The sequence below is a fragment of the Carlito syrichta genome, unplaced genomic scaffold (genome assembly GCF_000164805.1).
Source record: "Carlito syrichta isolate Samal-C Ts95f unplaced genomic scaffold, Tarsius_syrichta-2.0.1 Scaffold315330, whole genome shotgun sequence".
NCBI lineage: Eukaryota > Metazoa > Chordata > Mammalia > Primates > Tarsiidae > Carlito > Carlito syrichta.
Window position 1 is genome coordinate 533,261 of NW_007259426.1, and position 25,539 is coordinate 558,799.

The window sequence follows — 25,539 nt, forward strand, 5'->3', positions numbered from 1 at the left end:
CTGCACTCCAGTCTGGGCGACAGAGTGAGACTCCAACTCAAAAAAAAAAAAAAGTAAAAGCAGTGAAAATAGAGGGCTACTCCACCCAGGAAAAACATAGAGGACACAAAATATTTTTGTTTTCTAAGAAAAAGTACAGTAAATAATGCCTTTAGCATTATTTTATTGTACTTATCTCATTCTTTTGATATAATAAGTTAAGGCATATTTTTAAATTGCAGTTTTCTCTGCAACAGAGAAAGCTAGTTGCAGATTCTGAACAGCAGTTAAGTTATTGAAGTATTTAATTTTGAATATTTATTTATATCCAAGTCAATGAATTAGAAATTATTTGGAATTCTGGAAAATGTAATGCCATTTTAGAGTCACTAGGTGAAATCTTCCACTGTTATAAAGCAAGTTCTTTAGCACTGCAGTGGATTGTTAACCTACTTTAATTTCAGGATAGACATTTGTTATTCCCTGGCCTCATTTAACAAAATCAGTGGCATGGCATCCTTTTCTTCTCTCATGTGTGAAATATTTTCTTCTCAGTAAGGGTTTTTTTGAAAAAAAATACTCTTTTCTTGTCCAACCATCTGAACTGATACATGTGAAAGGATAATTCAGTCAAGTCTTTAGTTCACCTCTGTTCTCAAGGGTGAAATATGGTCTCTAGATACCTGGATAGTCTTTCTCTTTATAATCACTTAACTTCTCGAAATACATTTTTGTTTTGTTCCTGGCATGCAGTAGATCCCATTTTTAAATCCTTTCTCTGAATTACGTTTTCTAGTTTATTCTTTTTCCAGTATTGGAGCCCTTAACAAGACTATATTGAGGACATCCAGAGTATAAGTTTTCCAGTACTCCTTTGTGATTATATTTTATTAGTAGGTTCTATAAATAATTCCAAGGTATAAATCTTCTTTACAAATTAAAGGAAAAGAATTGAATATTGGTATGTTTCCTGTTCATGGAAATTATCATGGTACACCTGTAACCAAGAGAAACTGAGATGGAATGAAGGACGTTTCGTTTTAATAGAAAAAAGTTTCTGAAAAACAAAATGCTGTGAATTCACATAAATATGTTATACAAATTTTGACAACCTTACTTAAGTCAGTTATAATTCAAATCGTGGCAAAAAGGGAAACCCTCGTCAATATTTTCTATTATCTATAAGTGTGTGTGTATGTATGTGTATTTTGAATTTTTTTTTTTAAACTTACAGGTTGAAGAACAAACCTTAAAAGAAAGGCATCTGAGCTCAGTCATCATTAAATGATAAACGTCTTTCCTTTTGCTTCAGAGTTTTTGATGTCAGATTAGTTCCAAAATACTTAGTGTACCCAATTCATCCTTGTAAAATGAATTTCGAAAAGTCTAGCATTGTACATAACGCAAGAAAGTCGAATGCATTATTACTTGTATTTAACTTCATATGTGTTTAATCTAGCCACAGAAGTACTCTTTCTAGTACAAATAATGATTTATGTTCAGTGGGTAATAAAAATATATTTTCACCTTCATAGTTTGAGCTGCTATTTTGATTACCTTTTTTTAAACATTTGCAAAGTTGTTATATTTTGCTTTCATTTCTACTTAAAATGAGGTACTTCTTTATATCTGGGTAATTTTGTGGACTCGACTATACTTTGATGATCAAATGCCACATTGTTGATTTTGTCCTTTTCTAGCCACTTGTTGCTGTGCCACACAGAATTCATTCAACAAGTAGAAATGTAAGAGAAGAAAAAACACGCTCGGAGATCAACTGTGAGTATATACTGTATGCATATAGTTAATAATAATATAACATACATAATATATTATATTATAATAATATACTAATTTAACAACAGAAAATAAGATTTCAAGTTATAATTCAGTTTTTTTTTGGTTTTTTCTTTTTTTTCCTTTTTAGTAAACACCATTAAATGTAGTTTAATTAGAGCGTACGAATTTTCATTTTCCTTATTCCTGTGGAATTTTTTTTGAAGAGGCAATGTATAACAATGTTGTTACTATGTGGAAAGAGAAGTTTAATTCCTGGAATAAGCAGGGTAGAAGTAGTCACAAGAGTGCTTCTTACCTGTAAGTCACCCGCCAAGGTTGGTAAAATGAAGCATCTGATTCAGTAGCTCTGGAACGGGATCCGAGATTCGTACTCATAACAGACTCCCAGGTCATGCATGTGCTGATAGTTCAAGGGCCACACTTTGAGTAGCCAGGAGACATAGAGGCCTGTAAACTGGCTTAGCATCTGAGTAGCCTGGCAGCTTTAGAAAATGAATTCTCAGGCCCCACTTTTCCACCGAGTCTGATGCAGTAGGTCTTTTGTTGGCCCAGAAATTTACCTTTAGAAATAGGCCTCCAATGAATAACTGCAGAGTAATATTTATCAGTAAAACCAATAACCAATAGTTTTGTTAAAAATAAATGGTTAAAATTTGATTTGTGATGATAAAGCCTGGCCTATCAACAACAACAAAAATAGCCCCCAGGTAATTCCTGTGGACTACCAGGTCATGGGCCCACCGAGACAGGCCATGCATTCACTTGAGATCCAGTGCTGTCAACTCTTCATTGAAACTCTGTCAACAGGAATCCCTGGGGCAATAGTGCCTTAACTTTCATTCCTTAGAAGTATTTATTCCCTATGCCTTAGAATGCTAATTTAGTGCAACTTATGATAATAGTTTTCATGAACTAAAGATTCATCCCAAAAGACCTGAAATCCAAAATGATCTCATGGAAATTAGGTCGTGTAAAACCTTAGATGACTACTATTATGAAATTGTCCATAACTTTTGGCTAGATTAATAATGTAATAATATATCTCATACTTTAAGATGTATCCATCTCTTTATCTCAAAAGCCAGGTAGGATAAGTAGGGGTGGGTAGGTATCATTTGATAGAAAACAAAAGAGAAATGCAGAGATGAAAAGATCTGACTTTGGGTTGGAGTCCTACACTGAGGGAACAACAAGCTTGGACTTCTTGTCTCCAGCTAGCCTATTGGTCTTTCTAAATGATGCTCCATTTCAAGAACCATCTTGGTATACTCTGTGGCTTTTACACTGGGAGTTTGGGGCAAAGTTGTATGCTGTTGATACCTGGAAATGCTCTTAAAAGGAAAACTCTGGAAACAAGGCATGGTGGGATGTATAAAAAACTTAGGAGTGGGATTTGGTACTTTGTTTGCCAACAGCTAGTTGTGTAACTATATAAAGTTATCTTTAGAACTCCTGTGGAAGCCATATGATTTAAATTTGCTAATGTTCCTACAAAAGTATTTTTCTGAAAATGTTCCATTGTTTGAATACAAAAAGTAATTTAAAGTGTCTTACATTTGATTTGGAAACTTTGTGTTCAGTACAAATGAAAATCTAATTTAAAGTACTTTCTATCTTACCCGATCCTATTGAAAAATTGTATTGTTAGGCCCTTTATAGCAAAGTGTAGTTATTTCTGATTCACTCCATACTAGTATTAGTGACTCTCAGCTTTTGCATACATATGTATGTGTACACTATCTGAAACTAGCTGTCTCTGCCTCGGGTTTTCTGAGATTCTGAAATCCCGTCCTTTCGGTGGAAGCAAGTGATACATCATGGACACCCTCCTTCTTGCCTGCCTTCTAGTAAGATGGGTATCATGTCCCTCTGGTTAGCAACAGAATTAAAAGCCACTGCTTTTAATAATTTGTCCATTTGGCATTTGAGGCTCTCAAGTCTTATTCAGTGCTCTAACAAATATCTACTTTTTAGAATTTTTTATGATTTCATGTGAGACATGATACATAGAAGAATGCTTATTAGTATTCCTATTGTCTATAAAGTCAGGCTGTGGAAAAATCATTTATTTTAGTGATAACATATATTTGTTCCTCTTGATAATGTCTTATGTTTACAATTACTTAGTGCCTATTCATGCAGCCAGTGTTTTCTCTTTATCAAACTAAATGGTGTTTAGGCAACATATATGTAAAAACTGACTCATCTGCAGAAAGGGTGTTACTCTTTCCCTTTTAGAGGGGACCCTCTGCCTTCAGTTAAATATGATAAGCACAGACTTGCTTAAGAAGAAATAATTCTGGGCTTTTCTTATCTGCTCCGAGTGGCACCAGTTTTGACCCATAATGGCTAAAGGAGAATCGCTGTATGATTATGTAGGTACTACACTAAGAAAATAATTTTCCTCTGAATATTTAAATACAAATCTGTGGCCTAGCACTTTGGGAGGCCAAGGCTAGAGGATTGCTTGAGCCCAGGAGTTCCAGACCAGCCTGAACAACATACTGAGACCTCAAACAAAACATTTTAAAATTTAGCTGGGCATGGGGGTCTATGTCTGTAGTCCCAGCTACTCAGGAGGCTGAAGTGGGAGGATCACTTGAGCCCAGGAGGTCAGGGCTGTGGTAAGCCATGATTGTGTCACTGCATTCCAGTCTGGGATAGTTGAGTGAGACCCCAATTCAAGAAAATAAACAAAACAAAACAAAATAAATTTGTGGTAGATGGCTTCATTCAAGGAGAAAACAAAGACCAGAACCAATAGCTAATTACAGACAGATGAGGTTGTTCTTAATAAGAACATCATAAACAGTGCTGCAGACTGATTGACCAACAGTTATTTGAGCAGTAGCTGGAAGATTATGTGGCAGAAGCTTGTCATAACTTTACGGAATTTGAAGAGATCCCAAGTGTAGATACCAGTGTAAAGTATGAATCTCCATAGGGACTTTGCTTCTCTTTCTGGGAAAGAATTCTCCTTCTACAGTGTACAGGTACAGTGGTATCGAATACCTGCTTTTATTAAGACAGCATCCCTGCACTTAGGAATTATACAGTCTAGTGGAAGAAATTAGCACATTCAGCAGGTAACAAGCACACAAGGCAGATCAGTGTCCTCATGTAACCGTATTGCAGATTTCCTTTTGCAGTTGAAGGTAAGTGTGAGAGCTGTTCAATAGGCCATTATCCAGATGAGGTTTTGTTCATCTTAATACCTTACTAAAAGTTGTTTTGTAATCCTTGATGTGTGTTCATATGTGAACAGGTATGAAGGAGCCATTCTTAAAGAACCTACTTATCTTTAAGGGTCAGAATTTAAAATCTGAGCCATTAACAGTTTAAAAAATGTATATGCACCCACACATAGCTGGAGATGTTATCGGGCTGTTTCTCAACAATTTGTTTATATCTTTTCTTGTTAAATATTCAGATCTTGTGGTCTTCTTTCATTGGTATTAACACTCACAATAAATTTACATACAAAGTTAAAATAAAAACTTAACAGTGATTATGCTTTGAAATCTCACTCTGTTCCTCACCTTGGTTTAGAATTGCTGATTTTGGCTGAAGTTGTTACTAGTAGAAATGTAATGTATTGCAGCTGTCTACTTTTGTTCTTTTGCATGTTTTATATTTGTTCCTCTGCTTTTATCCCAGTAGTCTTGAATGCTTTCCCTAGATTGTAAAAAACAGATAATTATGATAATGAGATATAGAAATGAAAGGTAAAGGGAGTGAAACATTCAATACCAATAGCAGAAAAAAAGATGAATGTAGTACAGTTATGCCTGCTCTAGCTAGTTTATACTTAACTGCAGTAGTTATTTATTGTTGTGTAGCAAATTACTCCCAAAATTTAGCAACTTAAAACAGTAAGCATTTATTGTCTCACACAGATTCTAAGATTCAGGAATCCAGGACAGCATAGCTGAATGATTCTGGCTCAGGGTCTCATGAAGTTGCAATCAGGTGTCACTTAGGACTGCAGTCATCTGAAGGTTTGATTAGGCTGGAAGATTGGCTTCTGAGCTCTCTTGTGTAACAACTAGCCAGAGGCTTTTCTTCCCTGCCATGTGCCCTCTCCTTGAGGCTGCTCACAGTATGGCTTTCTCCAGAGCAAGTGATACAATAGAGAGAGCCCAATGGCATATCTTGGGAGTGACGTACCATTACTTCTGCCGTGTTCTTCTGGTCACACCAGCTACCCTGATCCAATGTGGAAGTGTGGTGAGGACTAGGAGCCAGGAGTCACTGAGGGCTATCCTGCAGGCTGGCCTCCACAAGTACCAGTGCTACCTACCCCCTAAATATTAGCCTTTTGCACTCTGATGTCCCGTTTTAGGGGACATAAAGAGATTGCTGGTGATTATACAGGACAAACTTATGCAGCTCAGTTTTTTCAAAAATGTATGTTTCCTTGAGGTTTGCTATTCAAATTACATGAAAATGCAAATAAGGAGGTGAAATGTATACTGAGATATGATTGATCAGTTGAGAAGTGGGTTGCAGGAATCACAAGTGTATCCTTCTACATCATTTTTGAACAACAGACTGAACATTCATTAAATTACATATTATTAACATGGAAGGAAGAAAACGAGACTGCATTATCTGCTTAAAGAGAAAACACCAGTGGAAGACGTTCAGCGATTTTTTTCTGTTGCACAACATGTATCAATGAATCTGCAAAGCATGTTGGTGACTGTTTCACGTGTTATCAACACATTAGAAAAATATGTTATGATTGATTTTTTGTCATAAGTTCTTCAGTGTCCAAAATTCCATTATAAGCCAAATATCACTACAATAAAATAATCAATTCCAGTGCTGTATCATTTAATATGAAGTTATTCATATTTCACTGTTTCATTAAAAAGTGCAGTCAAGTTGCTGGTAGGTCCTGAAGTCTCCAAGTGCAAAGGGTGAAGATTGTCTCTATTTTATGCTGAGTCACAATGAAGTAGCAAGTTAGATCCTGATTGTGACATACATTAATTTTACTAATCATCATCCTTTTTTACTGTGGAAAATGCCTAGGGTTAACAAACAATGCTTTAATAGTTAAGATTTTCTTGGGTCTTTTCCAGCTAACAAAATTTTTTATTTAAATCTTTGGATTGAAAAGAAAACACACAAATGGCAAACAGATATATAAAAAAAAGTTCAGCATCAGTATTCATAAGGAATGCAAATCAGAACAAGATATTTTTTCAACCAGTTAAAGTGGCTATTATCAAAAAGTCAAAAATAACAAATGCTGGAAAGAATGCAGAGAAGAGGGAATTCTCATGCGTTCTTGGTGGAAATGTTAATTAGTACAGTCACTATGGAAAATAGTATGGTGGTTCCTCAGACAACTAAAAGCAGAATTACCATATGACAGCAATCCCACTTACAAGCTCATGATGTGGTTTGTATCCAAAGAAAGAATATCAATGTATCCAAAGAAAGAATATCAATATATCTGAAAGATTTCTGCACTCCCAAGTTGATAGCAGCACTATTCACAATAGCTGAGATGTGGAATCAACCTACGTGTCCATCAGTGGAAGGATAGATAAAGAAAATGTGGTATATATGCAAAACGGAGTATTATTTAGCCATAAAAAAATAATGAAATTCTATCATTTGCAGCAACATGGGCAGAGCTGGAGGTGACCATGTTAAGTGAAAAAAGCAGGCACGTGCTAATACCGTGTGTTCTCACTCATATGAGAACTAAAAAACTTGATCTCATGGAGTTAGAGGGAGAATGAGGGTTACCAGAGGTTAGGAAGGGGAGCGGGAGGGGGAAGGGGAAGGGGGATGAAGAGAAGTTGTTTCATGAGTACAGAAACACAGTTAAGTATAGTAGAAAGAATAAGCAATAGTTTTGATAACACAGTAGGGAAATTATAGTTAACAATAATTTGTTATATATTTTAAAATAGAAGATCTGAGGTGTTCCCAACACAAGAACTGATAAATGTTTGAGGTAATGGATATCCTAATTACCCTGTTTTGATCATTGCACGTTGTGTTCGTATATCAAAATATCATATGTACCTCATAAATATTTATAATTATTATATGTCAATTTTAAAAATTGAAAAAAATCTTTGGATAGTGATCAGTGTATGATAGATAATAAATGTGTTTTGCCATGAGGTAGTAGCTTTTAAAACGATTACATCATTAAGAATATAGAAACAGATTCTTTTTACTTTTTTCTTTTTTAGTTGGCCAAGTAAAATTTGATCCACCCTTAAGGAAGGAGACAGAACCACATCATGAGCTTGTAAGTAGCATAGTCTTGCAATGTTAGCACTGAAAATAAATGTTTTAATTTCTTTGTGTGATATATTAGTACTGACTAAGAAAACTAGTCACTGATACTTTCAAAAGCATTTGGGGGAAACTAAAAGGTAAATAATTCTCAAATTCAGAATAAATAAATCTGTGTTGCTGAGATTTACTATTTCCAAAATTATTTTAGGAGAAACTAATTTTACTATTCTCTGATTAAATGTTTTAAAGTTATTTTTTCATTTGTCTTCTCAGTTGTTGAGGAACTTTTTGCATATGTATTTATTAGGATAAATGCCATGGCTTAGAAACATTAGAGTAGTGTCAAATCTGTTTAGTACTAAAACCTGGGAGACATGGGATACATAGCTGCTGAATTTTGTCATTAAATGGCTTGCCAATTGTATGGATACTATTTTCATAATTCTTTTGTTGTTTTATATACATCTTTCCAGATATATGGTAATATATTAGATACAATCTTAAAAGCAAAATACCTTGTAAATATTTGAGATGTTTTTAGCCGGTCATGGTGGCATGTACCTGTAGTTACAGCTACTTGGAAGGCTGAGGCAGAAGGATCACCCAAGCCCAACAGATCAAGGCTGCGGTGGCCAGGAGCATGCCACTGCCCTCCAACCTGGGTGACAGAGTGAGACTCCAACTCAAAAGGAAACAAAACATATATATATTTGAGATTTTTATGAAATAAAAAATGAGACATTGAAAAAACAAAATTAATCCTAATGAAATTATTTTGCCAGAGCTCCAGATAATATCTGTTTTACTTTTTTCCTATTCTACTTAATAGTGAGAAGAAAGTAACTGTTAGTAAATAATAGGGATTGAAGTAGAAACTTTCTTCTTTTTTTTTGAGTTGGAGTCTCACTCTGTCGCCCAGACTGGAGTGCAGTGGCCGCTCCTGGCCACTGCAACCTCAACGTGCTGGGCTCCGGCAATCCTTCCACCTCAGCCTTCCAAGTAGCTGCAACTACAGGCATGCGCTACCACACCCGGATAATTTTTTATGTATTGTAGAGATGAGGTCTCGCCAAGTTGCCCAGGCGGGTCTTGAACCCGCGGGCTCAGGCAGTCCTCTCACCTCAGCCTCCCAAAGCGCGGGATTACAATGCTGAGCCACCGAGCCTGGCTGGAAACTTTCTTCTTAAACTTAATGCTTATTTTAACTCACTTGACCAAGGCTTACAAAGGACATCATTAGCCTTTATCTCAGAGAGGGATTCTAATTTACTGTACTAACGTAAAGGAAGAAAATGTTAAAGAGAAAGTCTTAAAATGATCACATTATAATACCAAAGCCTGACATTTATGAAGAGGGATGGAGAAGGTTAAGAAGGAGAAGTACTCATGATGTTTATAAATGCTAATTGTATTTTGTTAAGGCAGTTTGAGGTTTTTTTTGTTTCTTTTTTTTTTATGTTGGCATTGCATGTACTTAAATTATATACTAATTTAGTAACTGCATTTTAGAGCAAAGTTGTTGCAATGTTGCTTCTTTAGAAGCTGCTTAATATAATTTGGCTTTCCATTTGCCTTAATAAAATTATATTAGCAGAACTTACTTTATTTGTGAAAATTTCCCTTTGTGAATTTGTGGCTTTTGGTCTAAGTGTAAATAACTTGGGTTTCTTGGTCTCTGCTAAACAGCCCGACAGAGATGATTTTTTGGACAGTTCAGAAGAAATATACTACACTGCAAGATCTAATCTGGTATTTCTCATCTTCTGATTTTCTTTGTCAGCATTGTTTTAGTCTTTTTTTTTTTAAGATCATTTTGTTCAGTTTTAACGAACCACTTTATGCATTGTTTTATGTTACTGTCATTTAGTAAGCTTCCATATATTAAGACGTGGCATTTTTTCCATAACAAGTTTGTAAGTTATCTACTCAGATATAATGCTATAATAATACATATTTTTCTTTTTTATGAAAAACATTAATATTTAATTTTCTCACTCAAATATGAGGTTTTTTTTGTTTTTTTTTTTTTGTTTTTAGAGAAGTGACATTTCCTGCCTGGGCATGGTGAGTCACACCTGTTACCCCAGCACTTTGGGAAGCCAAGGTGGGAAGATCACTTGAGCCTAGGAGTTTGAGACCAGCCTGGGCAACATAGCAAGACCCAGTCTCTAAATTTAAAAAAAAATTAAGATAAAGAAATGCCATTTCCCTATAAAATGTCCAGTTTTAATGACGTAATTTGTTTTAATTAACTAGAAACCACCCATATATATAAATGTATGTATATATTCATTCATATATGTAACTATTCATATATGGTACATTAATACATGTTCTTGTGTATTACATTTAAAATATATCATGTTACATGTAATATATATTATTCACATATTATATGGTACATACATACATATAACTTTAAAAGATACCACTAAGTTTTCAGTGAAATCATTCACAGATATATTAATTTTTTTATGTTACATGCAGTATATATTATTCATAAATTCTATGGCACATATATAATTTTTAAAGATAATTTGTCTCTAAATTTTTTTTCTTTTTGAGTTGGAGTCTCACTGCCACCCGGACTGGAGTGCAGTGGCCGCTCCCCACCACAGCCTTGACCTACTGGGCTCCGGCGATCCTTCCGCCTCAGCCTTCCAAGTAGCTGGAACTACAGGCGCGCGCTACCACACCCGGCTAATTTTTTTTTATTTATTGTAGAGATGAGGTCTCGCCTGCCCAGGCGGGTCTCGAACCCACAGGCTCAGGCAATCCACTCACCTCAGCCTCCCAAAGGCGCGGGTTTACAGGCTGAGCCACCGAGCCCGGCTTGTCTCTAAATTTACAATGATATTATTGTCAGATGAAGTTGTAATTTTGCAACATTATGTCATGTCTAGTTTTCTCAGGACAAAATTTAGATTATAAAGCATCCCTAAAGTTATAAGACTTATCTTACTACTACCTAAGAAAAAAATGGGAAATTTAATAAATAGTACTTTTAATAGTTGCTATTAAGGAAATCGTTCTTTCTACTTGTGCCTGGCCAGAGCCCTGAGATGCCCCATATGTATTCCCAGATTCTGTTTTTCCACCATTTATGTGGAATTTTTCTATTGTTTCTTTCCTCTCTACCTTAATAACAACTTTTCAGTTTTGGTGGACTTAAATGATTCTTTATAAAAACTCTTTAATCTATGTCCTCTAACATTTATAAAATCTACCAGAGATTTTAAGCATAATTTCTATTTTTAAGGAAGTTACTGTCTTCTTGGACAGAAAATAGATAAACCCTTAGTCATGCAACAAAATATATAATTGATAGTCAAAATTTGGTCCTTGGAAACTGTTAATGAGAGGAAACTAACATATAACAGGTACTATGGAAATCACAGAAGAAGAGATTTGGGGCTAATGAGAGGATTTAAGGTACAGAGAAGCTGGAATTTGTTATTCTGTAAGAATAGCAGAGCTGGCATTTGACCCATTTGGCCTAAGCAACCTGGCTCCAGAATTCAAAGTTGAACCACTGTGCTGTATTGCCTGTACCCAACATGAGCAGTTATTTTTTTAAACTAATACTGGACTTCTCCCCACTTTTGTTAAGTCAACGTCTACATCTCATAATTTTTTTTCTTTCTTTACTGTGGTAAAATATACATAACATAAAATTTACCATGTCAATCTTTTCTATGTGTATAATCCAGTGGCATTAAGTATATTCACATTGTTGTGCAGTTAGCACCACTGTCCATCTTCAGAATGTTTTTGTCTTCCCAAACTGAAACTCTGTTATTAAAACAATAGCCCCCTATTCTTCTTCTCCCCATCCCCTGGTAACCACCATTCTGTTTTCTGTGTCTATGAATTTGACTACTCTAGATACCTCGCATAAGTTGAATCATAGTGTATTTGTCCTTTTGTGACGGACTCACTTCACTTACCATAACGTCATAATATCTTCGAGGTTGCTCTATGTCGGAACATGTGTCAGAATTTCCTTTTAAGGCTGAATGGTATTCCATTATATATAAATACCACACTTCGTTTATATAGTCATCCACTGTTGAACTACGTTTTGGCTACTGTGAATCATACTGCTGTGGATGTGGATATGTAGAGACTGTTTTGAGTCCCTGCTTTCAATGCTTTTGGATATATAACTAAAAGTGTACTTGCTAAATCTTATGGTAATTCTAGCTTTAAATTTTTGAGAAATTGCCGTACTGTTTTCCACAGCTGCTGCAACATTTTAACATTTCCACCAGCCGTACACTTGGCCTTCAGTTTCTCTACATCCTCATCAACACTTGTTATCTTCTATTTTGTTTTGACTTTTTCTTTTGGGTGTGAAGTATCCATAGTTATTTCAATCTCCTAATGTTATCAGTCCTAAAATCTTGGCACTGTGAACAAGATTTCAACTCTTACAGATGCTTATTGCTGGCCATTAAAAACTCAGTGATCACAGAATGTCTGGCCCTCATGTTAGTAGGCAGTTAGCACAAAATGACAGTTCTAAATCTTTTGGGATCTGGAGGAAACATTTACTCCTGTAAAGACCTCACTGCTTAAAAGTTCCATGTTATCAGTGGTTGTTTTAAATGCCAAGTGTTTTCAGTTTTTTATTTTGTGAGTGAATTTAGAATATTACACCTCAATTTTAGTTGTTATCCAAAGGTGATTTCTTGAAAGAAAAATCAGGTAATCATAATATATGAAGCCAGAAGAATAGAACTTGATTTTCAGGATTGACTGTCAGTAAGAAAAGAATTTTGAAGGATGCCTGAATTTAAAATGAACAAAAAACTATCATATAATCGTTAAATAATAAAGGTTTGCTGTAACCGTAAAAATGGGTTTCTCTGATCTACAAAATACTATTTTCAGATTAAAAGATTATATTACACATCTGTGTCAGTTGATGCTTTTTTTTTTTAATTTGCCAAGTTTTATTGTCCGTGTAGGCCCACATACCAATAAAACACATATTGAAAGTTAATTATATGTGAAACACTCCGTTAATTGCTACTAAGGGGCATAAGGAGGTGTTATCATACTGGCTGCTCCAAAGAAACATCTAGTATAGAATACCTAACCTACTAAAACTCATTTCTAAGCTTGAGGTACAAAAGGCATTTTATTCAGGTTGAGGCTCCTTAATCTGCCTTTATTAGTCAGAATCCCACTGGATTTGTGAATGCTCTGACCCACTTGCTTTTCTGACTTTTTGAGAAATAAAAAATCTTTGAATTATTCTGGATTCACTCCCTCTCTATTTCTGTAACTCATTTACCACTTTAAAAGGTATCTTACGACCTTATTCGTATTATAGTTTTCTCATTCTTTCATTGAGAAAAAATTCTCCTGCATTTTTTTCTTGGTTGAGATATATTGCTAAAGTATTTTTTTCTTTTGTGTTTTTGTAGCCAACTGTATCAATTCTATTGACTTCCTGCTGTTTTCTCATCAGGTATACACTTTGTAATCTACCAAGGGGATTTTTTTTTTAACTACAATAATATATTATTGATCATATATATATTTTCCTTTTCAAATGTTCCAAGTTATAGCCTTTGTTTTGTTTTTTTTCAGTTTCAGTAAACCGTACTTACTCCTTTGTAGGTTTAAAAATAGTCTCCCATTCATTAAAATGAACCACTAAAATTAGGACTCTCTGACTCAAAAATATATTTTAACTGGGCTAGGATAACCATCTTGAACTTGTGTTTGAGTCTCCAAGTTGAATCTGTACTAGGTTATTGCATGTTTTCAGCCATGCTGTTATTTATGTGGCGTTACTATATAGTTAAATGTTGTCATTCATTAGTAAGTGAATGTTTAATTAGCGCTACTAATTTTTTTATGCTAACTTGCTCAAATATATTTTTATTAGCTTGTACGATGTACCATCGTCTTGGGTTATTTTGAGTGCTTTTTCAAGCATAATTTTCGTAGAATTTTTCTAATACAGAATAGCTTCCAAATCCTCTTTGAAAATCATTGTAGATCAGTCTTCCTTAAACTGCCCTGCAGATATATAATTAACTACTAACTTTGCCCTGGTTTCATTCTTTCCTTTTTATTTCTTCTAATTTTCCTTGTTTGACTTAACTGGGTTCCTATTATATAAGATTAGACACTTTTTAGAAGGATTTAGTGTAATATGTTACTTGATGGTATTCCTAGCACATTGTTTTTGTTCCATGGTTGCTAGGGTAAAGAATGAGAGCCTTTGAATTTTAGCTTTCCTAATAGGACTTGGGATACAGCACACTTAATCATCAGACTTGCATCTATCTACAACTTCTCCCCTGGCCTGAATGTTATCTTATATATGAGCCTAAGCTTAAATATCGATTAAACTATTTCTTTAGTTATTTTAGACGCTTCTCTTACTTCCCTAATTACACTGCTAATCATTTCAGTTTATTTCCTTTTTTAAAAAAATTATTATTAACCTGCCAATTGGCATGTATCAGATAAGCTGAAGATTCTTATAACGCATTGATGTTTATGTAGCAGAAGCCATGGCCACTCTGCACAAACATGTGCTTTGAAAGCTGTCATTTGATTAAAGGCTTATGAGATTATATTGGCTAAAGATGTTGCTGGTCTGGTAAAGGGCCCAGTTATCCATTGCTGAAAAAATAAAACTTGAATTAACAAGTGTATTTATAGAGATTAGTATATCTTTACCAAATACTGAAGTTTCAGGATTCATGTATAAAGTCATGACCACTTAGATTTTGCTGTATAGTAATTGTATAAGTCTTGTGATAGCAGTGATTTTATCCTATTAAGATGCATCATTATAAATTAAAGAGTACAAGTGTCCTTTTTCATTAGCATTTTGTGTGATACCAGTGTGACAGTCGACTAATCTTTTTGTGTGTGTGTGTGATCTTTTCTGTCACTGGTAAGAACATTTACTATGCATGGAAGAGCACAAATATTGAAGAAGACAAAATTTGAGTCTTGTCTAAACCAGGATTTGGACTTTAGTTTTCATCAGATATTTTTTTGACAGGTCTTGGAGTACTTAAATTTTAGAGTGCTTTTCTCTTAAATATAATGTATTGCTGGGAATACTAGGCTTAGTATTTTTGTGATCTAGAATCACTTGTGTGTATCTTAACAAGGCTATTGTGTAAGCTATCTATTTATAAGCAAAAAAAAACAATTGGCATTTGAACAAAGCATTTATTTAGGGTGCAATCAGTGTGTGCCACGTTCTATGCTAGACCATGGGCTACAGGGAAGGAAGAGATATTTGATCATTTATCTTGTTTGAGGAACCCACAACCTGGCTACTATTTTTACAGTCTTGTAAATAGATTAAAATGCAGGATAAGTACTAGAAGAAATCTCTGTGTAAATGCTGCAGAGACACGCAGAAGGCTGCAGGTATCTTCCAGGACTGGCTTGGAAGGCTGCTCCAAGGTGACTTTTGCATTAAGCCCTGATCATGAATCTGACAATACCTTGTAAAAATAAAAAGCACTTTAAATGCACTGTATTCTGATGTAAATAAGATTTGTTTAGAATATTAAATATTTACATTTTATAGTTAAAACAGTGCTTAAAATACAGTGGCTTTTTAAAAGGAGGACAAAAGACAACTTTACTGCATATTTTCCATGATTGTTGGAAGCACATTTCTTGTTCTCAAGAAGCCATTTGAGTCGACCCACAGCATTCAGTGGAAATGCTTATATAGTTGAGAAACTGCCTCAGTACTCATTTGAAATTGTATTTGTTAAAAAATTCTTTAAAGTTCTTAATGCAATTTACAATCTTGTACAAGTTCACATATTTAATTTATTTTTAAAATAGCACCCAATTTTACAACTTCAAAAAGTTATTACCTGCATGCAGCAGCAGTAGAAATAAGAGACTATGTATATATACATACTTATTTCAGATCTTATATACAAAGTAAACCAAGATTTTTGTTACTTACTCTCTTCTCTGAAAATTTTTGTTTCATTGTAATTTGAGAATAAATAACTTGAGTTTTTTTATTTCTAAGTGCTGAGTTTTACAAATGTCAGTTTGTTATAAGTAGTAACAATAAATGAAACTTTGCATATATTTTTAGATAAAATCCCAGAAAAACGCTCTACTTAAATAAAATACTTAAATCAAGACTACAGACTTCTGAAATCTTTCATTGTTGAAAGTTCTACCAAGCCTTCTTTTTAAGATCATATAGCAATACAGATTTATTTGGGATTTGGGGTTTCTATTTTTAAAATAGTGTATGTCAGTATATCATGTTATGTGATCAACTACTATGTTGTTAAGTATTTTATTTTGTACTATCAGGATCTACAACTAGAATATGGACAAGGACACCAAAGTAGTTACTTTTTAGGTGCAAACAAGTAAGTAAACGTCTTTTAAAATTTAAATTCAAGAATTATTAAGTTGCCTTGAGTGCTATATTTTAATATTTAAGATAGCAAGTTGTATTGGGCTGGTAGATACATTTTATAATATGCTTTTAACTTTTTTCCATTGCTTCCTTGTTCATCATTTAGTTAATAATTGTCAAATGGGAAGGATCTGCTTAATTTTTTTATGTCAGGCTACTTTGTTGATCTTGACAGAGAAAACCAAATACATTCCATCTGAAGACATATGTGTTTCAGCAGTTGACTTCTTTTATTCCTATAGTCGCTCTGTTTATTCCTTACAGAACTTGCCTTGGTACACCTCCCAGATGTGTTGGTTACTAAAAGTATCTGGAATTATTCACATTATTTAGCAATTTTAACGTTTTAGCTGTTCGTTTTTTAAAATTAATTTAAAATATGTGTCTAAAGTTAGAAGTTACCAATTCATGTAAGAAATAAGTTCAACAGTTATTCAGTTCTTTCTCTACACCAAGCCTCTGGTAAGCACAGTGGTTAACAGACAGCTTACATACTAACAATTTAAATTGTTTATATGCCAGAGTTAACAAGAAATGGGAAACAGGACTCTGTGATTTCCTTTAGATTCTTATTTTCTGAATTCATGGATAAATTATCATCATAAAAACTCATTTAAAAGAGAATATCATTTAAATTTCCAAAATCTTCCAACAATACAGATATTATTTTAATAATCAGAACAACTTAAAATTTCAAAATATTATTTCAATTGCATTAGAGAATTGAGACATGTATATTCCCATATTTTAAGTTAAGCAGTTGAGAAATATTTACTAAGACAAATAGCTTAGTTTTAAGAATTATAATGCCAAATCATGGCTGTTTATAGATTAAATGTTTAATTTTTCACTTAAATGTACTATCTTTTCCCAGCATAGAAAAGGCTTCGAATGGCTGCCTAGAGAAATGCATTAGTTTTAATTTAAGCTGATCTTTAGTGAAATGCTATGAGGGTTTAAAAAAATATTATTATTAGCCTTGATATTATTATTAAGTCATTGCCATTATTAGCTTTTATGTTTGTTAAAATAGAAAATAAGTATAAAATTTCCCTGGCAGAAAAATGAAATTTTACCTAAATAATAGCTATTTTCTATTCTTGTCTTAGTTTGTTGGTGGATACCAAAGGAAAGTTTGTCTCATAGTGGGTTAGCAAATATATTCTGAAATGTTTTTATATTATTTTCTCTATATATAAGATCACCAGTTTTAAGGACGTTGTTAGCAAATTTTGGTGTAGTTTCAGAGACTGAATAATTTGGAAAAAAATCATTTATCTTTTTGGATTCATTTAAAATATATTTTAAAATTGTGTACTTGCAAAATACAAAAAAAAAAAAAAAAGGATCCATACTAAATGTATATTCAGATTCCTTAGTTCCCATTTTCTGATTTCCGATTGTTTGGCATTTTCATAGTATATAGTTAACTTTGGCTAGGTAGAATGTTAATCCTTTGCCCAACCTTCATTTTTTGCTTAATTGGATCCCTGCTTAAGGAACTGTATTCTATTTAACGAATCATTGGCAAGGTAGGTTGGCCAGAAGTTTGACCTTTGGCTGTGTTTTGTGTATAGGTATATATATACATGTGACATGAGCATGGATGTAGCACTTCTCTTGCTGTATTGATTTGATATGTCTGCTTTATTCTTGTGACTAGGCAGTACTTTTAAAACTCACGGGATTTTCTGCTTTCTCCATGGTTGATCAGACAGACAGATTTCCATTGATGGGTTTCTACGTATACCAGACTATGCAGTAACTAATTAGAATTATTACATAGGTTTTTTTTCTTTTAACAGAAAGCTATGTGTTTTGACTTACACTTGGTTATTGTCTTTTCTTTTGAATTTTAGTATCACAGGGGGGAACTTTTCTATTTATTTTAAGTCAACAAAATACTATTTTAAAAACTGTAAATTATTTGCTTTGTTTTAATATAGATTGAGAATTTTAATGATAATTCTCTTCTAGTAACTTATAGTGATGAGAGTAAATTGAATTGCACAATTCCAGGCATAACTGAGTGTAGTAGTAGCAGATCCAGAGTCCGAGCTGCCTTTTCCTATAAACTGTGACTTGAAGAAACTCACCTCCATTTTCTCTTATAAATGGGGATTATCACAGTACCTACCTCATAGGGGCTGAAGGATGTAAAGGAATTCTCATCATAAAGCATTTAGCACACTTAGGATTTGTTTAGAATTTATTAAATATTTATTAGTTGCCCTTATTCATAGTAGTTACTCAGTAAATGTTGATTGTATGAGCAAGGTAATAAAACTGCTCTTCCCTGTTTTCGAGAAATAAGGAGCTTTTTGTTTTGAAATATAATCAGAGCAGTACTTACAAATTGTTTTGGAGCACTTATGCAATTTTGAAAGATTTTAGTGACCAGCAGCACAAATTCCTTAGCAGTTTGAATATGGTGAGTATTTTTGGTGTTGGTTTTAGACTTCTCTTGTATCAGGCATCAGTTAAATCTGTGTTTGTACTTTGTTTTATTTTTAACCTTTTAATCAAAATTTTCTAATAATTTTATATTGACTTAGAATTCAGTATCTGGAGGCATACATTCTGTTTTGTTTTGTTCTTTACTCTCTAAAAATTCTATAATAGAAGAATTCAAGCGGACTAGTGAAGAGTGACATTGTTTATTGTGTGGCACTCAGTCTTGGTGAATAAATCAGTATCACATATTCCCCAAGTGCTCTTAAGATACAGTATTTACTGTATACAGACTTTTAGCAAATTTACTCATGTTTCATTTTCTCTTTTATAAAGTCTAAAATATAAATCATGCATTCTGCTTTTCACTAAGACTTTATGAATTCTATAGTTTTGTTTATGAAATATCTTAACACATAGAAAGATTTACAAGTAAATGAATTAAAGCGTATGAGCCCTAAGGCCACGGGCTAGCTGCTTTTCCATAGTCACTTATTCACCCTTTCCCTGATTGTTAGAGAACTCTCAGGAAAATTCTCTTTAAGAAGTGGAATGCTGTATAAATATGGTAACCAAAAGTTAAACTACATTTTAAATTCTCTTCCTAAGTATTTTCAAATCTTAGTATTTTTTTACTGGAGAAAGAAATGCCTCAAAAAATGTTGTCATGTGCTTAAGGAAAAGTATTTTTTCACACCTAAAATTACATAAAAGCCCATTGTACAGTTCGGAGACATTATGTTTAATTTGGTAAAATAGCACTTCTCAAAATTTTGGTCTCAGGGTTTCTTTAAAATTATTGAGGACTCCAGAGAGCTTTGTATAGGGGTTATAGCTATCGATATTTATAATATTAGAAATTAAACTGAGAAATATTCAAAATATCAATATGTTTTAAAATAACAGTATAATCATTGTATATTATCATAAGTAACATACTTTTTTTATATGTTTAAAGAAGTTCTCCATCCCCAAAGACCAGTTCAAATGTCCTCTCTTTTTACAGTGCCTTCCTTGTAACACAACTACTTCTTCTAATGAGACTTAGAGGAAGCAGATAATTGCAATAAGAGGCTTTGTATATGTCAGAGCAGAACTGCACACTTTTTGTTGAAGTCCACTAATAGCATCTTTAATGAAAATAGATATTTTTTTCTGAAACAAAATAATATTAGCATTTTTAAGTAGCATTTAAAAAAATAAATCTTCTTAAACCCTTGTCTTAATAGAAGACAGTTAAATTCTTACATCTGCTACCGCATTTAATCTGTTGTGATATCACACACATAATAGTTTCCAGAAAACCCCAGTGGATACTCATGAGAAAATAAATGACAAAGATGTTATGTATTGCGGAAATATTTTTGACCTTGCAAACTCCCTACAGAAAACTAAGACACTCCCAGGATCCCTGTACCACCATTTGAGAACTACTAGTCTAAGGAAATCGTTGCTTAGGAGACAATAATAAAAACACTAATCAAGTACTTACCTGGTTCTAAGTTACTCTTCTAAGCACATTGCCTATATTAATTCAGTAGATCTTCAGCCAGTCACTTTAAGTACTGTTGTAATTCTCATTTTACATATCTGGAAACTGAAGCTTAGGAAGTAACTTATCCAAGGCCATAAAGTACAGTGGTGGAGGCAGGATTCAGAGTCAGTCAGTCTTGACTTTAAAGCCTGCCCTGTTTTGCCCTACTGCCTCAAGGTAGAAGCTCCTACTTTCTTAGAGCACGCCCTTAGAGAGCTCTGTGAATAAGATTAATATTTGACTGTGGCATCTCAATTTTTGTTTCTGCAAAATAGTACTTACAATTACTTTATTTTTTTTTATGGTATTTACCACTCCAGATTTATAACTTTGTCATTTTTTTAAAAATGTAAGTGGTTATTGAGGTAGTCTAATTAAAATATTTGATGGCTAAAAGCTGTTCTGTTCATTGCCCATAGTAGAAACCAGACCTTTCAGTTTTTCTGGTTTTATTTTTTAATAGTTCTAAGAGCAGTTTTTCTTGATACTTATTAGAAGGGGAAATGTTTAAAAGGTACTACCTTAAAACTTTTAATACTGGGTACAGTGGCTCATGCCCATAATCCCAACACTATGGGAGGCAGAGGCCAGAGGATTGCCTGAGCTCAAGGGTTTAAGACCACTTAGGCAACTTGGCAAGACCTCTACGATAAATTAAAAAATTAGCCAGGCATGGTAGCACATGCCTGTAGTTCTAGCTACTTGGAAGACTGAGACAGAACGTTCACCTGAGCCCAGCAGGTCCAGGCTGCAGTAGCCATGATTGTATCACTGTACTCCAGCCTGGGCAACATAATGAGACTCCAACCAAAAAAAAAAAAAAAGATCTTTTAGGCAGAGTAATTTTTTTTTAACTGAGTCACTTTTATCCCAGTAATTTACTGGTGATTGTATTTCTATTTCATTAACTTTGAGAAGGCTGTTGAGTTTTTATGCTTGAATAGTACAATTTAGAAGGTATGCTACATGAACTTGCAGTGAAAGAAGTAATGGAACTTCAGGAATGCCGTAATTCTCTTACATTCCTGAAAATTAAAGTTTTGTATACTGCTTCTAATGGTAAAATCCTCGCACCTGGTTTGATACAGGCTTAGTATCCCAAAAGTGTAAATGTGTTTGCCTGTGCACTACTGGAGAACAAATCCTTCAGGTGAGTGTCTTCCGTGAAAACAAAGTGCTACTTCATTCATGTATTCATGTCACATGCATGCATACTTCCACAGAGATCCAACATGGCGAGTTTCATTTTGTAGGATGACTGAGAGCATGATGTTTTCTTAAAGTGTGTCACCTTTCTTATTTAAAGAAAAGAAAATATAATTTCAGGTGTCAGGTATAATAGTCCGGGTAAAATTTGAATCCTGGAAACCCCTGACTATGACCCTGTGATTACTGTTTTGGCAGTACTGTTATGACATATCATGGTGAGTTGTCTTCTATTTGAATTGATATTTTTCAATAAACATTAGTATTCATTTAAAATACACATTAAAGACATTAGCAGTAGAAAAATAGAGGTATCTCAATAATATATATAGTGTTATGGTTACAGAAGTGATCATTGTAGCAAATTTGCATTAAATGGTAAAAAAGTAATTTAAAAATGTATGGGTAAGGTTAAAGTGATAAAAATATATATTTCTTTGCTTAATTATTCACACTATTTTTTGTTTTTATTTTTTAAGGAGTCTTCTCAAGTCTGTTGAAGAAGAATTACATCAGCGGTAATTTTAATTTTTATTTTTATTTTTTTTTGAGGCAGGGTTCATTCTTCCACCCAGGCTATGACTTCATATCTCACTGCAGCCTCAAAACTCCTGGGCTCAAGCAATCCTTTAGCCTTAACCACCAGAGGAGCTAGGAATACAAACGTGTGCCACTACACCAGCTAATTTTTAAATTTTTTTTTGTAGAGATGGGGGTCTCACTTCAGTGCCCTGGCCTCAAGCAATCCTCCTACCTCAGTCTCCCAAGTGCTGGGATTACAGGCATTAGCCACTGTGCCCGGAATTAATTTTTAATTAAGCTTAAAATACTTTATGTCACAGATGAGTAAAGTCAGTCTGTGCCCCTTCTGTGTCATGTAGCCTATTTGTTGTAAGTTTTTTTGTTTTACTTTTGAGTTGTTTTTGTTTTTGTTTTTAGAGAGAGAGGGGGAGGGTCTTGCTCTGTTGCCCAGACTGGAGTACAGTGGCATGATCATAGTTTACTGCAGCTTTGAGCTCCTGGGCTCAAGTGATCGTCCCACCTCAGCCTCCCAAATAGCTGGGATTATAGACATGAACCACTGCACCCAGTTCCTTGTTTTAATTCTGATGGTATCCTGCAAAGATATTGAAATAAAGTCCTGTCCTGCAGTAACCTTTCCTGCATTTTCTAAAATTTATTTTTATTCTGTCTGGTAAGTCCTTTAATAATGATGTCATTATCCTTTTTCTTTAGAGGACATGTGGCACATTTAGAAGATGATGAAGGGGATGATGATGAATCTAAACAGTAAGTTACGTCTTTGCTTATGGTAAAGAGAAAGGGTGTTATTTGACTCGATTTCATAAATCTGGCAGCTCAATAGTGACAATAATTTGGTATCATTAGTAACACAGTATCATGGGCTATACCACAGTTTGTTTCCTTTTTTCTATTTCAGTTGTGTTACTCAGTTCAGGCTGCCATAACAAAATATCATAGACAGGGTGGCTTAGACAACAGAAATGTATTTCTCACAGTTCTAGAGGCTGTGAAGTCCAAGACCAAAATGTCACCCACCTGGGTTACTGATGAGGGCTTCCTTCCTACTTGCAGACCGCTGTCTTCTGGCTGTCTTCACATGGCTTTTTCTCAGCATGTGCAGATGGTGGGGGAGGAGGAGAAGAGGAGCGTGATCTCTTTTCCTCTTCTTGTAAAGCTACCAGTCCCATGGGACTAGGAGCCCATCTACTGTTACAACCTCATCTACCCTTTCTTAGTTACTTACCAAAACCCTATCTCCAAATACAGTCACATTGGGGGTTAGGACTTTCAACATGTGAGTTTTGGGGCAACATAATTCAGTCTGTAACACTAGTTGATAACAAAAAAATACTAATTAACAAGGACAATAATTTTTTTATTGTAGATCAGTCAGTAATTCAGAGCTGCTGTAATTATTACTACACCTACAAAGAATGTGATTAAATTTCATCTGATGTATTTTAAGTGAGCAAATACTTTAAATATACATGTGTAGTTTTTTTTGTTTTTGTTTTTGTTTTGAGTTGGAGTCTCACTCTGTCACCCAGACTGGAGTGCAGTGGCCGCTCCCAGCCACCGCAGCCTCAACCTGCTGGGCTCCAGCAATCCTTCCGCCTCAGCCCTCCGAGTAGCCGGAATTACAGGTGCACACTACCATGCCCGGCTGATTTTTTGATTTATTGTAGAGATGAGGTCTTGCTGCCCAGGCATGTCTTGAACCCGCGGGCTCAGGCAATCCACTCACCTCAGCCTCCCAAAGGTGCGGGATTACAGGCTGAGCCACCAAGCCTGGCTCATGTGTAGTTTCAAAGGGGGGATATTTTTACTATTATATATGCACTAATGTCCTTTTAGTTTATTTTTGTGTGTGTGTGAGAAAGAAAGATTAGTTTCATGGTAGAATTACAAGAACACTTGACTAGCAGTTGGGAGCATAGGTTTTTCTTCCCACCTCACTACTCTGTAACCTTGGGTAAAGGTCACATAACTTCTCTGGGCCTTCATCTGAGAAAATTGTGCTTCATCATCTTTTAATTCTTTCTGTTTCCAAAACTGATTCTGAGTCATAATGAATCTTAGCTTCAATCAAATTCTGCCTGTAATTTCATAGAGCACATAGTTTTTGATGAACTTCATCAAAGATGCTTCATATCTAACAGTGGCAGAAATGAAACTTACAATGCAATGCATTTTATACTGTATCATTTTTTTCTTAAGCTAGATGTTGCTTATGTTAATTACCTGTCAGTTGATATAAACTGGAATTATAGTTATTTTTTCCAATTCTAGTTGCAATATAGTATTTGAAACCAAGAAAGCTTATCTACCCAATTACTTCTTTTTTAATTAAATTTTTTAAAATTGACAAATATATATTCATGGGGTGCATAGTGATGTTTCAGTACAGATAATGTATAATGATCAAATCAGGGTAATTAGCATATCCATCATCTTAAGCATTTATTATTTCTTTGTGTTAGGAACATTTGATAGCCTCCTACTAGCTGTTTGAAACTAAATATTACATGATTGTTTACTATAGTCATCCTATAGTGATGTAAAACAGAGGTCTCCATCCTTTTTGGCATCAGGGACTGGTTTCGTGGAAGACTGTCTTTCCATAGGCATGGGGGTAGGGTGGATGGTTTTGGGATGATTCAAGAGCATAACATTTATTGTGTACTTTATTATTACATTGTAATATATAATGAAATAATTATGTACCACACCATTAAAAAGAAAAAGACATGGAAAGAAGTGGTAAATAAAATACTGTGTAGACTACACGTGGACTATAATAAATGTCAGATTCTGACTTAAAGCCGGCCACCAGATGCAGCTGTATGATTGCCATTCATTGATAAGATTTTAATATGAATCTGCAAGCAATTGATTTATTATGGTCTCTGTGCAGTCAAACCTCACTGCTAATATTAATCTGTATTTGCAGCCACTCCCCAGCAGTAGCATCACCGCCTTAGCTCCACCTCAGATCATCAGGCATTAGATTCTCAAGGGATCATATAATCTCTCACATGCATGGTTTACAATAGGGTTCATGCTCCTGTGAGAATCTAATGCCACCGCTGATATGACAGAAGGGGGAGCTCCAACAGTAATGCAAGTGATGGTGAGCAACTGTAAAAACAGATGAAGCTTTGCTTGCTGGCCTGCCACTCACCTCCTGCCGTGTGACCCGGTTGATTACAGGCCATGGACCATACCCATCTGTGGCCTGGGGTTGGGGGCGCCTAGTGTAAAACACTAGAACTTATTCCTCCCATCTTACTGTAATTTTGTATCTTTAATGAATTTCTCCTTATCTTCCTCGACCTTC

The 25,539-nt window shown here is 34.5% G+C and overlaps 1 protein-coding gene across 2 annotated transcripts in view; it reads left to right on the top strand.

The window, feature by feature from the left end:
- The window catches only part of MAP4K3 (mitogen-activated protein kinase kinase kinase kinase 3), a 127,989-nt gene that overhangs the window by 62,368 nt on the left and 40,082 nt on the right, over positions 1 to 25,539 (top strand). Inside the window, exons 11-16 of one of the 2 annotated variants that reach the window (XM_021706171.1) lie at positions 1,680 to 1,758; positions 7,998 to 8,056; positions 9,733 to 9,795; positions 16,378 to 16,436; positions 22,157 to 22,195; positions 22,914 to 22,967. In XM_021706171.1, coding sequence (XP_021561846.1) covers positions 1,680 to 1,758; positions 7,998 to 8,056; positions 9,733 to 9,795; positions 16,378 to 16,436; positions 22,157 to 22,195; positions 22,914 to 22,967 — 353 coding nt within the window. The remainder of the gene's footprint in view (positions 1 to 1,679; positions 1,759 to 7,997; positions 8,057 to 9,732; positions 9,796 to 16,377; positions 16,437 to 22,156; positions 22,196 to 22,913; positions 22,968 to 25,539) is intronic. The other variant, XM_008072534.2, reaches the window with a different exon arrangement.